We start from the raw sequence: 15,038 nt of genomic DNA, 5'->3' as shown, positions 1-15,038 counted from the left end.
TTTCTCTTATCCGCTTTTTTCACTGTCCAACTTTCACATCCATACATAGTGATTGGGAATACCATGGTATGAATGGAAATCACATTGTACAAGTGGAAACCCTTGCATTGAGAGGACATTATTTAGCACCATGATGGATGCAACCCCTTAATACCTAGTGGCAACAAATAGCTATGAGTTAATATGTTCTGTGGTAAAGAATGACTTTCTTTTTTTACCATCTTCAGTGTGCCACCCTGCCCATCAAATCCACTGGTTGATCCCAAGTTTGAGATGGGCCTGCTTTTCAAAGAAGACATGAGTGAAGAATAATTGCCTTTGTTTGACAAAAGAAAATCAAATCTATGGGGTATCAGTGAAATGTCCAAGGATGTGTAGAACAGGGGCCACCAGCCTTTTTTAGGCCTGTGCACACATTTGGATTTTTGAGTAAATGCTGTAGGTGCCATCACTTCTAGCCATTTCCAGTAAAATTAACATCAGCCTTGAAAAGCACAAAGAGCTGAAAGAGGATGTGGAAAGAAAGATTCTATGTGTTTTTGAAGGGAGAAAAGGGTAGCCACCCTTACCACCTCATGATAAAGGTAATAGTGAGTGGGGGTGGAGAGGGCTCTGAGGCTTTGTGGACATCAGGAGAAGACCTCAAGGGCAGCATTGCACCCACGGGCACCCTGTTGGTGACCCATAGTGTAGATATTCAGATACAGAGCAGTCTCTTCTTAGCTCTATCACATGCCACTTACCACAAATTAAGTCTGCAATCTTGTACCCCCTTATCTGGAAATAAGCTTGATTTAACTCAGTGGGACATACTTATGGGTAAGCAATATTTAGAACTGTGCTATAAAACCGAAAAAAGAAAAAGAAATGGGAAAAGTAGAGAAGAGTAAAAAAGCAAATGTAGGCACCATCTGTTACAAGTTACAAAGTTCTTACAATGATCAGCTTGAATGGAAACAGTTCATGGAGATAGAGAGCCCAATAAAACAGATCTCACAGGACAGCTGATGGCGGACTTCCCATCTCTCCCTCTGCTATAGAGTGTTGGAATGGCAGATGCTAGATCAGGTTTGGGCAACCTTTGGTTCTCCAGATGTTGCTAAACTACAACTCTCATTATCCCTGGCCATTGGGCAAGCTGCTGGGGCTATTGGGAGTTGTAGTTCAGCAACATCTGGAGACCCAAATGTTTCCCACACCTGTGCTTGTTGATATCTGAAGGATAGCGGATCTTGATAGAATTCCTCTCTTAGTAGAGCCAAGGGAGTGAGCGGCCCTGCTTTTCATCTCTCCCTCTACTACAGGATGTAGCCAGGTGGAATAACTGTTACTAGATGATGGTGGAGGGAGACTGTAATGAAATGATGGCTGTTTGGTTATATCTGTGTGGTATGTGATATGGATACACACACACACATGTAAGTTGTTTATCTTGTGTTTATTAAGTTGTCACAATGCATTGTTTTTTATGCATTTGGGAGTCTTTAAATTGCTGCAGTAAGAAATGAATGCTATAGCTAGCATTGTGTGTGTGTGTGTATATATATATATATATATATATATATATATATATATACGTATATATATATATATATACACATATACACACACACACACACACACACACACACACACACACATACATGTACTGGACATAATCTAGTGAAACATTTTATGCATGTGTACAAGTCCATATGTCTATAAAGACCTTTCTTATTTTTTTCAGAGAGAAGTTGCTTCTATTTCCCCTCTGCTTCATAACTCAGTTTTTAATTTTGCAGGACTTTAAACAACAGCTTGCAAAGTAATGTCTCTGTGGATTTTCCAGCACATTTCTGTGCATTTCGGCCATTGGCAATAGCCTCACTACACTTATGCATAACTAAATCCCACTGAAATCTCAGTGTGAGAAGCAAATGCTGCTGCTTAGGATTGCACTGATTCCTTTATGCTTGAATATTTCCATTTTTTTGGAAAATATTTCCATTTATAATTTGAAGATTAATGGCAATGGTAGAAGCTGGCAGGAGAAAGTCGAATGAAAGCAGCACAAGAATGAGTGAGAAAGACAAAAACAATAACCCATGCTATTATCTGAAGAACATGTTCAGTTCTTATATGAGAGATTCAGGCCACTTCCAGATGACCTGTTTATTCAGCATTCATTCTGATTTGTTTATACAAAGTTTGTGGGGAGGTTAGATGATATCAGCAGTTTATTGAGCATTCATTCTGATTTATTTGCAGTACGTTAGATGACAGTAGGTCAAACAATTGTTATCACACACTTTCCAGTCCATTTCCCCATCACTTTCCTTATTGCAAAAAGTCCCATCTTTTGCAGAAGTGGGTTTGTAGCACAAGGCCTTCAGAACAACTGTAATTGTACAACCCAAATTTGCTAGTATGTGATTGAATTCCACCCAAAAATAACAACATTCTCAAAGTGCCCTCAGAGCAAGATTTCAGTGTCCTCTTGACCTGCTTAAACCTTACTAGTTTAGCAAGAAGAAAAACCAAGGGTGCTGAAGGAATTGCATGTTGTGGTTTATTTTAATTCTCTTGCATGATGCTATGGATTGTTTTCCCCAGGCAAATTTTACAGATTTCATTTTAATTAGGAAAAAATGAATATTGTAAAAGAAGAAAAATGAGGCTGGGATATTTTAAAAGCCAACTAACTGATAACTTTTAACGTGACAGGTTTTTTTGGTTAATGAAGCATTGGAAGGAAGCTTTACCTGATTTGCTCTGGGGAGTTCATTTTTAGAAGTCATTCTGTGAGCATGTGATCTTGGCTGGTGTTGGATCAAATCAATGACTTTGGCATTTGCAATAGAGTACAAAGTGCATTGATGTCAATAGAAAGTCTGAAGATCAAGGAGCAATAGGAGCTGCACTTTTGAATCCTTCATTTGCTCTTACTACTTCTGTTCCATTTCTGTGCCTTCTGGATACTTTGGCTTCAGTGAACTTTACAAAATGAGTGTGTGATCTTTCACAAGCGAGGCTAGATGAAGCCGTTTAAGGCTATCTAGGACAGACAAAAAGAAGGGACAGATACAAAATAAATGCAATGCTTTCAGACAGATTTCTCTGTCCAGGTTATGAAATTCAGGTTTGCAGACCCTATTCTGGCTGCGATTTGTTTTCTTTTGTTTGTGGTGAACTCCGGGACAAGCCAGACAACTTTATCACAACCTGCTGGGGACAGGGGTGACCTGGAGAATTGGTTTTATCCTTACTTTTCCTATTAGAATGGGGTGGGATGGGAGCGGGTGCTGTTGAGAGATGATGAGAGTTAAAAGGGGCATGCTATTTGTAGAAGGTACCATGAGACAGTGGAAAGCTGATCAACATAGAAATACTAAAAAATCAGATACATAATTAATCCTTACTGTAAAGATGGGGAGCAGAGAAACTGACTTTCCTAAGACCACATATCACGGCAGGGGTGAGATTCAAACCAAGGAGATCCTGATTCATTGCTAAACCTCTTTACTAATGCTATACCAGCTCTTGTTAAGCTTTTTGCTTTCAGTATGGAGGAGGGTTTGAAATAGTATCACACAGATTAAATAAGACTCTGACAGGGAAGGGAGGAAATTGAAAAACTGACATCTTGTTTTAGGAACTGTAATCTTTTTCTTATCTATTGGAATAGAAAGTTTAATAGTATGTTCCAACTGATATTCCTCCCCTTTGATGTTTGCGATGGACTTTAGGCAGTTAAGGTATTTTCCTGTGTTTCTCCTTCTTGTGAAATGAGTTAGAGGCATCTAAGCAAACTAAAACCTTCCATCCTTCAAGAACTAATCTGGAATGGGGGCAGAAAGGGGAGGGAAAGATCTGCATACCCAAGAACAGGTGGGTATCCAGTGTGGTGCCCTCCAGATGTTTTTGGACTCTAAGTCTCATCAGCCCCATTGCTGATGGTCAGAAATTATGAAAGTTGGAGTCCAACAACATCTGTAGGGCATCATGTGGCTCCCCATGTTCAGGACCGTCAAGAGCCTTCAGACCAGCTGGTGAACTGAGCCATTCCTCACACTCAACAAACTGCATGGCTCATTGAGGGTGGGTAAGGCCTACTCATGAATCTTATCTTCAAGTAAACCTGCAGAAGATTAGGCTATGAGGCTCCAAAAACAAACTGTTGGCTGAGTATAATGAAGAAAAAATATTATCTGCTGTCTCTATATTATCTGTTGACCATTATTATTGCTGTTGCTGTTATTATTATGCATTTTATGAACACTCTGTTTCCATCTCTCAAACAGGGCAAGTATTGTACAAAAGCGAATTATTTATTTTCAAGATGAGGGATCTCTCACCAAGAGGCTGTGTGAACAAGGTATGATAAACATTATTCATTTCCCTCTCCCTGATTGCATTATCTTGTGTGCTTCCTCCTTTTGCTGATTTGATCTACCAGAGTAACTCAAAGCAGAGGTCTGACATATGTTGGTATTTCTATTTGCTAGTTAGGGTGGGCACAAATCAGCTGAAGTTAAGCAGTTTAAGTTATATTGATTTCAACTGAACTTTCCTTTTGTAATCAAAAAGTAGACCTCACTGCCCACCTGTGTAGTCGTGGATTTCCTTGCTATAATTGCTTGGTTGGCTCATAAAATGCTCATTGAGACACTTCCAAGGTTGCAGTCCCAGTCATAGTTCCAAATAATTCATTCATGTGATTCAGAACTGAATAGCAAGGATGTCCAGGCTAATATGAAAAGGGTCAAGGTCTGTAAGATCTGGAACAAAATTCATTTCCAGGATGTTAGCAAAGAAAAAGAGATCAGAAGATGGCCTTGAGGCTGCAACTAATTTATAAGGAAAAATGGGACTTCCTTCAGAATAAACATAATTAAGTTTCAACTTGAGAAGCCTGATCCTACACCAGTGCCAATATTGTGCTAGGATAATGTAGTCACATGGATCCTACGCACTCCGCGTAGGCAATGATGGCAATGATGTACTGGTATGAATCCCCAATGCCAACATATTTTTGGGCTTCACTGGCAGAAATGAATTAAAAGCAAACCTATTCCTGCATAGACAGGCAAATGTTGTGGCCATACAGTAGACACACGCTGATGTGGCAGCACTTCCTACTGAAATCAAGCAAATGGAATCAGAACCATCTTTGAGGCATGAAATGGAAATGGACTGCCTTCAAGTTGATCCCGACTTACGGTGACCCTATGAATAGGGTTTTCATGGTAATTGGTATTCAGAGGGGGTTTACCATTGCCGTCCTCTGAGATGCAGTGACTGGCCCAAGGTCACTCAGTGAGCTTCACGGCTGTGTGGGGATTCGAACCCTGGTCTCCCAGGTCATAGTCCACCACCTTAACCACTATACCACACTGGCTCTCTCTTTGAGGCATAACGAATACTGTATATTTTCTGGGGAGACATTGTTCAGAACCAGAAAATGTGTTTGTTGAGTGGCCAAAAGCAAACATTGAAAGGAAATATGTTACCAGATTGCACGGAATAGCCAGAAAATATCATTAAGCCCACTGAGATCATCCTCATCTAGTTGGGTTAGTTAACACAGAATAATAAACAACATGGAAAAGCTGCTATGTGAAGACTGTTTGAAGCAAAGTTTTGTGTGACAATGAAGATGTGGTTTCTCTAAGGAAATGTGCAAGGGTGCAGTGTTTTAGAAAATCAAGTTACCTTGGCTTGAATGCACCACCTCCAGTAGGTGCCTATTCCTGTGGTTAATCCATGGAGTTAAACAAGTTTGCTTGAAATTCTGTCTTTGGCCAACTGCCTGTCATCAGCTATCTGTTCATTTGCCTGTACTATACATATTAGCTAATTTTTTTTTTTTTCAATAATTTTTATTCAGATTTTCATAAAACATACAAGACAAAATCATAAAACATTCAAAGACAAAAAACAAAATCAAAAATAGTTAAACAAAAAGAAAAAAAGAAAAAAAAAACAAAAATAAAAAATAAAGAGTAAAATATTGACTTCCCATTTGTCAAAGATCAAATCAGTTATAAGTCTATAATATATAACAATCCTGTCTCTTAAGTCATATTATAAAATCACTTTCCTCCAGTAGTTATCTTACTTAATCATCATGTTAGTGCGTTCTCTCTTAGAAGATAAGATGAACGTTCGCTTTAACAGATAGAGCTTGCTGTTGAAAATCCGTCCCACCTTCGTCGGCTGGACCTCGTCCCATAAATTAATGAGATCTGGTCGTCCCAACAAAAATAGGCTTTGAGGTTAATCTCTTCGTTTCTCCCTACCCGGGAGAAGTTTAATCAGTCAAAAAAAAAAGAAAAAACTGACTGATATATCTGAATAAGCTTCTTTTGAGGCAGGAGCCCGTCTCAAAAGCAGGCACAGGCTAAGTCACCCTTCCCGGAAGTCACATATTAGCTAATTTTAATAGTCCTTCATTTTATTTTATTTTAAAAAATCCTTTTACTCCTAACATAGGCACTATGCAGTTGCTTCATACTTCATGTTTTGGTATTGGTATTTGGTTATGTTCACATGACTCAGGAGTGGGGAATCCAGCCAAAATGGTGATTCTGTAGTCCAGGTGCCACAACTGAAAAGGTCCTCTCTCTTGTTTCCCATCAGTTTCATTTCTGTTGGCAAAGGGACAATGAGGACTGAGAGTGAGGTTCAACCTCAGAAATGGAAAGCACATCATCCAGGTTCTCAGAGTATCTCTTATTTAGGAAAAACAAAACACTGAATAATAGCCAAATCCACTGAATAAGCATAGCAGGTTATAAACTGGATTTAGAAGTCCAAGGCTGACCAAAAACACAGCTGAAATGTTTACTTCCTCTGAAGCCAGAGCCTTTCCCTTGATGTGACTTGTGTGTGTCACTCACAGCTACTTATGTGACAGTGGCTGGGAGATGAGAAGAAGGGAAGAGGAAGTGCCAACATTGGTCCCAATCATGACTGCCTCAGGGACGTGATCAGCCCAGGATCCAGTAAATCAATGCAAGTCTACTACTATATATGTGTTGACAAGGCTTGCAAAGAATGCACTCATAATGCAGGTTTTACTGTTCACAATACTAGTTTTATTATGGGATGAGCAATCATCCCACCCCAGCCTCCTCACAATTTATTATAAGGCACTTCGAGCTGATTTTTCACTTTTGCACCTGTCCACCCAGCATTCACAGGACAAGGCATCTTTTTTGTAATTAACAGAGGAATGGCCCATTGCTTTCCCTGTTTACATGGAAGCCTAGGAAAGCTGTGTATGCCCCAAGGCCTGCACATACATCTGTGTTCTGTAAATGTGGTAGCCTTTACAAAAGCAAATGCAGAGAGTCTGTGCATGAGAGGGTTTGTGTACTGGTCCCAGGCCATATGGAAACAATAAACTTTTAACTCCTGAATGTTTTATCTTTGTCAGACTCATGTTATCTGTGTTTTTATTTGGTGGATGGAGAAGTTTCCCAATGATCCACTTTTCCTGACCCAGGCAAATACCCCGGCTTGCTAGGAGGCAAGTAAAACCACGTGGAAGTTCATGCCACAGATCAGATTTCCCTGACATTAGGAATACATAATGAAAGACAGCATTATGTGGGTTACCCAGGCAATGTGCTGCTGCCTTTTCCTGCTCCCTAAAGAACAATTCCTAAGTGGCCATGTGAAAGCATGCATGTACAAATTAGAAAAAGTTTTAAAAGAACATCTGTTGTTAAGTGGTCAAAAGGTTGAGTGCAATTTGTGGTCTAATTATGACTTAAGTAACAATAGGAATGTACATTCCTGAACTGTTTGCCTCCTTAGTTTACATGTAGGGAGTTGCTTAATAATCAAAGAATATATAGTATGTTGAATGCCAGGAAATGGACCAGGCTTTATCTGCTCTGGCACCAGTCACCAAGCTTCTAAAGTTTAAGCATAGTTAAAGGACCATGGTTCCTAACTTTGATCTACATTGATCCCGAGCACATTCTTGGAAGGAAGTCCTATTGAATTTAATGCAATTTTCAATGAGCTTAGGACCACAGGCAGATTCACACAAACATCCTTAACACAACCCCATCCAACTGTCCCTGGGTACAGGAATCACATGCAGAAGTAGGAATTAGCATTCCACAGATATTTCTGTGATCACAGATGAACTTCTTGGAGGCATTGCAAGCACATCTATGGAATGCCCATTTATATAATGCCCTTTGCTATGCAATCTTTATACACAGGAGTATATAAAGCTGTCCAAAGACTTCCTTGCCTTCAGTTTGCCTGCACATACACGCAATTCATTTTCTTAGTTTTGCTATGCAACAGTTAGAAATACCTTTTGATTTCATTGTTTGAAAACCTGAGGGATGTTCAAAAGTGCCCATCCACACTGACTACATGAAGGGAGGACTGGGACCCTAACCAATATCAGCATTCCCACAGCTTCACCCTCTGACCTACATGTATTCTGGGAAAGTCTGAACAGCTGTATGTTTGTGGGCCAGCCTTCCCCAACCTGATGCCTTCTACTTGTTTTGGACTGGAACTCCCATCAGCCCATCCAGCATCACCAAATGACAGAGATTATTATTATTAGTAGTAGTAATAGTAGTAGTAGTAGTAGCTGTTGTTAAAAACATCAGGAGGTCACCAGCTTGGGATCCCTGGTGTAGGCTTTTCTATGCGATTTGGAACTGCACTTGCATAGCTTTCCGTGCAGATTTTCCACTGAATATATGGAAGTCAGGAGCTGGAGCTGGCAGGCACTTTGACATTGAGGGTGGGCTAATAGCCTCCACCCACTCCCCACTGCTACACATTCAGAGAATACATGGAATGGCACTTATGAAGGGGACTACAATGATTGTGCAGAGGTTCCCTCTACATGTTGACTGAATGTGTGCAGACCGCTGATCCCCATCTCTGTTGTTGGTACAGCTATTTGCCCCCCCCCCAACCTCTGTGCACGTGCTCTGCTTGTATGAAAGGGGCTCTTATGCATGTACAGTTATAAACATGTAGACACCTCTCTCTGATCAGGAACCTTGATGGAGGAGTGTACACACATACAACTATACACACATAAAGCCCCCTCACTTCTACATGTGAAGATGCTAAAGGCAGGTCAGGCAGGCACATCACAAGTGAAATCTGTAGGCACCACCTTCCGCCTTCCCTCTGTATGTTCAGTGGATGCCTTGGAGGACTGTCTGCATGCATAGTCTTTGTGTTTACTGTAGCCTTTTCAGAACTGCTGCCCCACTGAACTTGTGATGGAGAGAGCAGTGATGCCTGCTGGCTCCACCCTCAATGTCAATGTGCTTACCATCACCCCCTTCTGACATCCATGTATTTGGGGTACTTTAAGGTCACTGTGCAGAACTTCTAACAGTGTAGAAGAGAATATTGGCAGAAAACTTTCCGTTTTTGTCCAAGCATGTAGTATGCTGTTGCAAATAGTTTAACATAAAGTAATGATTTCCTCAAACACTCTTTCATGATGTTTTCAGCTGAGAAGACACTTCGCTTAGAAGAACTGTAAAATGTAAAAGCTGTAAAATACACATCCTTCTGATGCCTAACTTCTTTTAGAATTACATCCAAATTGCATAAATTTTATGCAGAAGTCTTCCAGAGAATGCTTCCCAGACCTCCTTGGAAAGGAATGGTAATTTCTTGGCGCAGCAATGCAAAGATAATTGCTATAAGTTGATCTTACTCCTGCCCCCTTTCATCCTGCCAGGTTGGAAACACTGCCACATTTAAGGAAATGCCAAGAGTGCCTGGCCTTCATCTTTTTCATTAGACCCTAAAGATTAGCATAATTTGGCCTTGCTTTGATAGGCTTTTTTTAATACACTGAACTGTGTGCTGTAAGATGCTTAGTTGAATTTAATAAATATGGCATATTTGACATCGGCTAGGGTTTTCACTTTCTTAGTCCATTTGGAAATGCAGATTGCATTCAGTTCTATCAGCTCTTAACACTATGAAGGGTGAATGTGCTCAGTGAAGTCACTGGAGCAGGTTACCTAAATGAAATTGAGACATTTGGTTTGTGTTCTTGAATACAGAAAAATCAAGAGGAGCTGAAAGCAAAAAAAGGCTTGTCAAGAATCTAAAGTAGATTCCAGTTAGTTCTAGAATAGGAAAGTATTTTGCATTTAAACATGTATCAGTACTCCTTTGTACAACAGTGTGTTAAATCATAGTATATATAGCCAGGCATTTGTTTTATCATTCATTATGAATGCAGTTGGAAGTTGGTAAGTCAGTAGGGTGTTCACACATAATATTCAACAAGTATACCATCTGTGTACCTGCGCACACAAACAGTTAAGGTGTACAGCGAGTATACACTCCTTCACACACACACTTGTATATACATAGAAACTGCTTGTACCTAGTGTACACTCTTTCTCACAAGCACTTGTATATGTGTAGAGACAGCTTGTACTTGTGTTAAGTGTAACATATGAACAACCGTAACGATTAGCAGATTGCCATGTTTTCATTCCCTTTAAAAATCAAAACAGTGAGAGTGCCGGGGAACTGTTTGACACAAACAAATTGAAACTAGCTTCTAAACATGTTTGGAAATAGTGTGTTAACACGTACCCCATGGCTTTGTTATAAGTTGTGAAAAAGAAGTGGGAGCGCCATTGGATTGGTTTTGTCCAGATGCTACCACATCTTGGTATATGATTCTGTCTTCAGATATAAGCCTATTAAGATTGAGATCATCTTTTATAATGACATTATAATACAATCCAGCAAGAATTCTTCAGAAGAAGTGACTTTAACTGAAGCTCAAGCTACAGTACTAACTTTATATGCAAAAGTCTGGATTTAAACTTCTTGTGATTTATTTGCAATTGTAATAAAACATATTCAAATGCTGCACCTTCAAAAATGCCAGTACAGCTAAATAGTGGCTTTTCTTGTTTCCTTTTAGATTCAGTCTTGGAGGGTGTGACTGATAAGCCAATCTTAGACTGCTGTGCTTGTGGAACTGCTAAATACAGGCTTACCTTTTATGGAAACTGGTCAGAAAAAACACATCCAAAAGATTATCCACGTGAGTGTGTTTTATATTATTTTCCTTATTGTATATCAGCCTTCCTCAACCCTGCCAACTTTCATCAGACTCAGCTAGGGATGGCAGAGAAATTTGATTCAGTTTGCATTGAAAGCTGAATCTCTCAAATTTATACTTTCCAAAACAATTATTATTATTATTTTATTTATTATTTATTACATTTTTATACCGCATATACTAGCATAGCTCTCTGGGCGGTGTACAACAAAGCAATACAAATATATACAATAAAATCCAATAATAACATACAACAAAAATACAAAAAATACAAAAAACTAAAAACAATTACAACACATTTTAAAACTGAATTAAGTTAGATTAAAAAGCCTCAGAAAAGAGGAAGGTTTTAACTTGGCGCCGAAAGGATAACAATGTTGGCGCCAAGCGCACCTCATCGGGGAGACTGTTCCACAGTTCGGGGGCCACCACTGAGAAGGCCCTAGTTCTTGTTACCACCCTCCGAGCTTCTCTATGAGTCGGAACTCGGAGGAGGGCCTTCGATGTAGAATGCAGTGTACGGGCAGGTTCGTATCGGGAGAGGCGTTCCAACAGATATTGTGGTCCTGCGCCGTATAAGGCTTTATAGGTCAAAACCAGCACTTTGAATCTGGCCCGGAAGCAAATTGGAAGCCAGTGCAGGCGAGCCAGAACAGGTGTTATATGTTCGGACCGCTTGGTCCTCGTTATCAATCTGGCCGCCGCAACAACAATATTGTTGCGCGCCTCCCCAATCTCCGAGCGGTGAGATTTCCGGGGTCATCCAGGGTTTGGTTTCCTTTGGGAAGAAGGTCAGCGGAGACTGTGGTGTCTTTATGAAATATGGTTTATTTATTTACACACATTCCAACCTGAGCTTAAGATGGAGGCGTTCAAGGCATCAGCAGTCCAATATCCAGCTTTCCCATCAGTGTTACAGGAGGCACCCCAAATGCCATGGTGCAGAGAGCCAGTCTCTCTGCCTGCCTCCAGTTAGCAGCCTTTCTCTAAACCAGCCTTTCCCAACCAGTGTGCCTCCAGGTGTTGTTGGACCACAACTCCCATCAGCCTCAGCCAGCATTGCCAATGGTCAGGAAAGATGGGAATTGTGGTCCAACAACATCTGGAGGCACACTGGCTGGGAAAGGCTGCTCTAAACAATTCCTTACACACACTCCAAGCACAAACTTCTGCTAGCTGCCAGGAGGGAGGGGAGGCTCTCCTGAAGAGTTTCGATGACAAAAGGGTCTTTCTGGACCATTTACCAGTTGCTGGGCAACTGATAGACCCATTACAAACCTGGCCACTCTATTTGTTTAACAAAAGAGAGACTAATCTGACCAGCAGAGTGAGTTCCTCATTCCAAGGCACAGGATTCCAAATCAGAGGCTAGAAGGGGACCCACAGGGATCATCCGTTCCAACCCCCATGCTTATAACAATATGAAAACCAAAACACAGCCATCCTTCAAAATTCACCCTTATCTGAATTTTGCAATACAATTCTCCAACCAACCAATGTTCACAAAATTCATATGTTAGGGAAAGTGCACATGAAAATGAATATATGAGTGAAAATATCATACAAAATGCATAGCATTAAGAGAAATGGCTTGCAAAAATGTGTACATTAGTCAAAATTGCCTACAAAAATGTGTACATCAGGAGAAATTCAGACTAAAATGCTGAAGAATTTTCATGAGGATTTTTTAAAAAATAATAATCATAAATTGCAGAAATGTGAAGAACTGAATGTAAGACTGGAAAATGAGAAGCTAAGATGACCGAAATTGACAGATCCCTTTATCTCTAGCGGCAGGCCAATGGCCAATGGTGAGGGATGATTGAATCTGTAGGCAGCTGTTGAATGGGGACTAAATTCTGCTCAGGGAACAGGTGCATGCAGCCAAAGGAAGCTTCTTTCTTCCTTTTGTTCCCACACCAGCACTGCTGCCACTTTGAAAGCCTGTAAAATACAAGCTTCTTTCTTGTGCTTTCTAAAGGGAGAGCGAAAGCACAGGGAGAAAGAAGCTAGCAATGCCCCTTGTGCTGCAGTTCCCATGCACCTGGCAGCTAGCAGGCTATTAGGTGTCTGGGAACCCCGCAGAAGGGATTTGGACAGGACAACCCACCTTTCAAGTTTGGTCCATGAGGCCAATCCTGGTAAGAATCTGGCCTGTGAAGCTAAAAATGTTCCCCACCCTGGTCTAAAACATATGTAGAGCATCAGGCTGGGGAAGGCTTTGTAGACAATCCCCTGCTGTCTCTCCTTTTGTGTTCAGATTTTACACATGCACTGATGGGCAGTCTAGAGCCAACATCCAATCCAACATGATGGATTTTTCAGCTTTTTCAGTAATACTGGGTTATGATATTTTAGCCATCCTCATTGCTAGTGTAATCCCACAGGAAAAACAGTAAGATTAGATACTGATGAAAATCATGGTACAAAACATTTTAAATTACCACTGTGCAAATAGTGTGCTGCAATGATCCAAAATTGTCTGAGCCTCTGAAGCACATATGAAACTCAGCACCATTCTTTTCCATACTGTTGAATTTTCCACAAATACATGTAACATACATCTGATGTCTGACATTTGAAGAGAACTGGTCAGCTGCTGTTTGCCGACAGCGCTCTGTGTTAGAGCCCCAGATGCATACCAGAATTCCTGAATCAAGGTGAGTTACAGAGAAGATCTGAGCAAACGTGTAGAGATACCAGATTATTTCAGTTTTATAGTTCTTTGCTCAAGTTATTTGAACTTTTCATTTTGGATCTCACGTCTGATTTTTAAATATTGGCTTCACATCAGTGACAATGAAGCCCAGCAATGTGGCTGGAGGTTTGAGCCACATTTATTTTCTCTTTAATAAAGATCACACAATGGGGAACATATTACCAAAGTTTAAAGGCTTTGTGTATAATTTTATTTTCTAATATTGCCATGTCCCCATTGCAGCTAGCTGATGTTTATGCAGCCAGAACTTTGTCTATATATCAATTGTTATTTGATATAGTCTACATAGATTTTTGTCTCAACTTTATTAAGTTGAATACTGCCTCGTTCAGATATGGAACTGAGCACGTTAATAAAAGAGTTTATATTGATATATTAAAATTTGTAGCTGTGAAGGTGAGATTGTGGAACAAATTAAAAGGGTTGGCTGTTCTCACAGCTGGAATTCTATAGATGCAGGATAATATTTGATACAATATATTTAGCTTATGGGTCTTTTAGCTTCAGTCAAAGGATCACATGATTAGATGAAATTATTTTATTACTTCATTGGCACTTTTCTTGTCCTGAATTGTGTGGACTGAGTTCCCTGGTTTGTTTACTTGGTTCTTAGAATAATGAATAAATATGAGTTGGTTTTTGAGCGTAAAAGAGACTCCCATTACTATTGATAATTCAGTCTGGTCATCTAACAGTTCCTGGGGCAGTAGATAAAAAATACAGAGAAGTAAAGTACTTGTAATGATGCAGTGCATTAAAAATTAAGCAGCTATTAACATTGCTTGATGTGAGGATATATGATACCCAAGGAGTATTTTTGTTTAATTATGCTTGTAAAGCTATATATCCAAATGAATGCCTAAGGGTCTGATCATTTGTTAGTTTCTGGGGGAAAAACATCTACCCATAAGAATCTTAAGCCCCACCACCACGACTCCCATCACTTATCATCATAGCTGGAAGTAACAGTGAGCCCAGCTATGCCACATATCTTTCTTCCTGTGGCCAGCCAATTTATCTCTAGAAAGAAGGAGATTTCAATAAGGTGGTCAGGAAGATACCACAAGGTTCATGGCTTGTGGGTTTTTTAAAAAAAATATGAGGTTTATCATTTTTTCTTAATAAAATTTTTAAAACAACAGAAGGTACAGGTGAATCTATGTGAGGCACCCAGATTTCTCACATCCTAGGGATCATTCATGGGTTTTTTGGGATGGAGGGGCAGAGTGTATCAACACAAGCAAC

The 15,038-nt window shown here is 40.1% G+C and overlaps 1 protein-coding gene across 1 annotated transcript in view; it reads left to right on the top strand.

Moving 5' to 3' along the window:
* The window catches only part of SPON1 (spondin 1), a 488,651-nt gene that overhangs the window by 140,142 nt on the left and 333,471 nt on the right, over positions 1–15,038 (top strand). Inside the window, exons 5-6 of the mRNA XM_061610510.1 lie at positions 4,281–4,354; positions 10,934–11,056. Coding sequence (XP_061466494.1) covers positions 4,281–4,354; positions 10,934–11,056 — 197 coding nt within the window. The remainder of the gene's footprint in view (positions 1–4,280; positions 4,355–10,933; positions 11,057–15,038) is intronic.

The sequence above is a fragment of the Rhineura floridana genome, chromosome 2 (assembly GCF_030035675.1).
Source record: "Rhineura floridana isolate rRhiFlo1 chromosome 2, rRhiFlo1.hap2, whole genome shotgun sequence".
NCBI classification, from domain to species: Eukaryota; Metazoa; Chordata; class Lepidosauria; order Squamata; family Rhineuridae; genus Rhineura; species Rhineura floridana.
The sequence above is the reverse complement of the archived record's forward strand: the minus strand, read 5'-3'. Positions and strand labels throughout refer to the sequence as shown.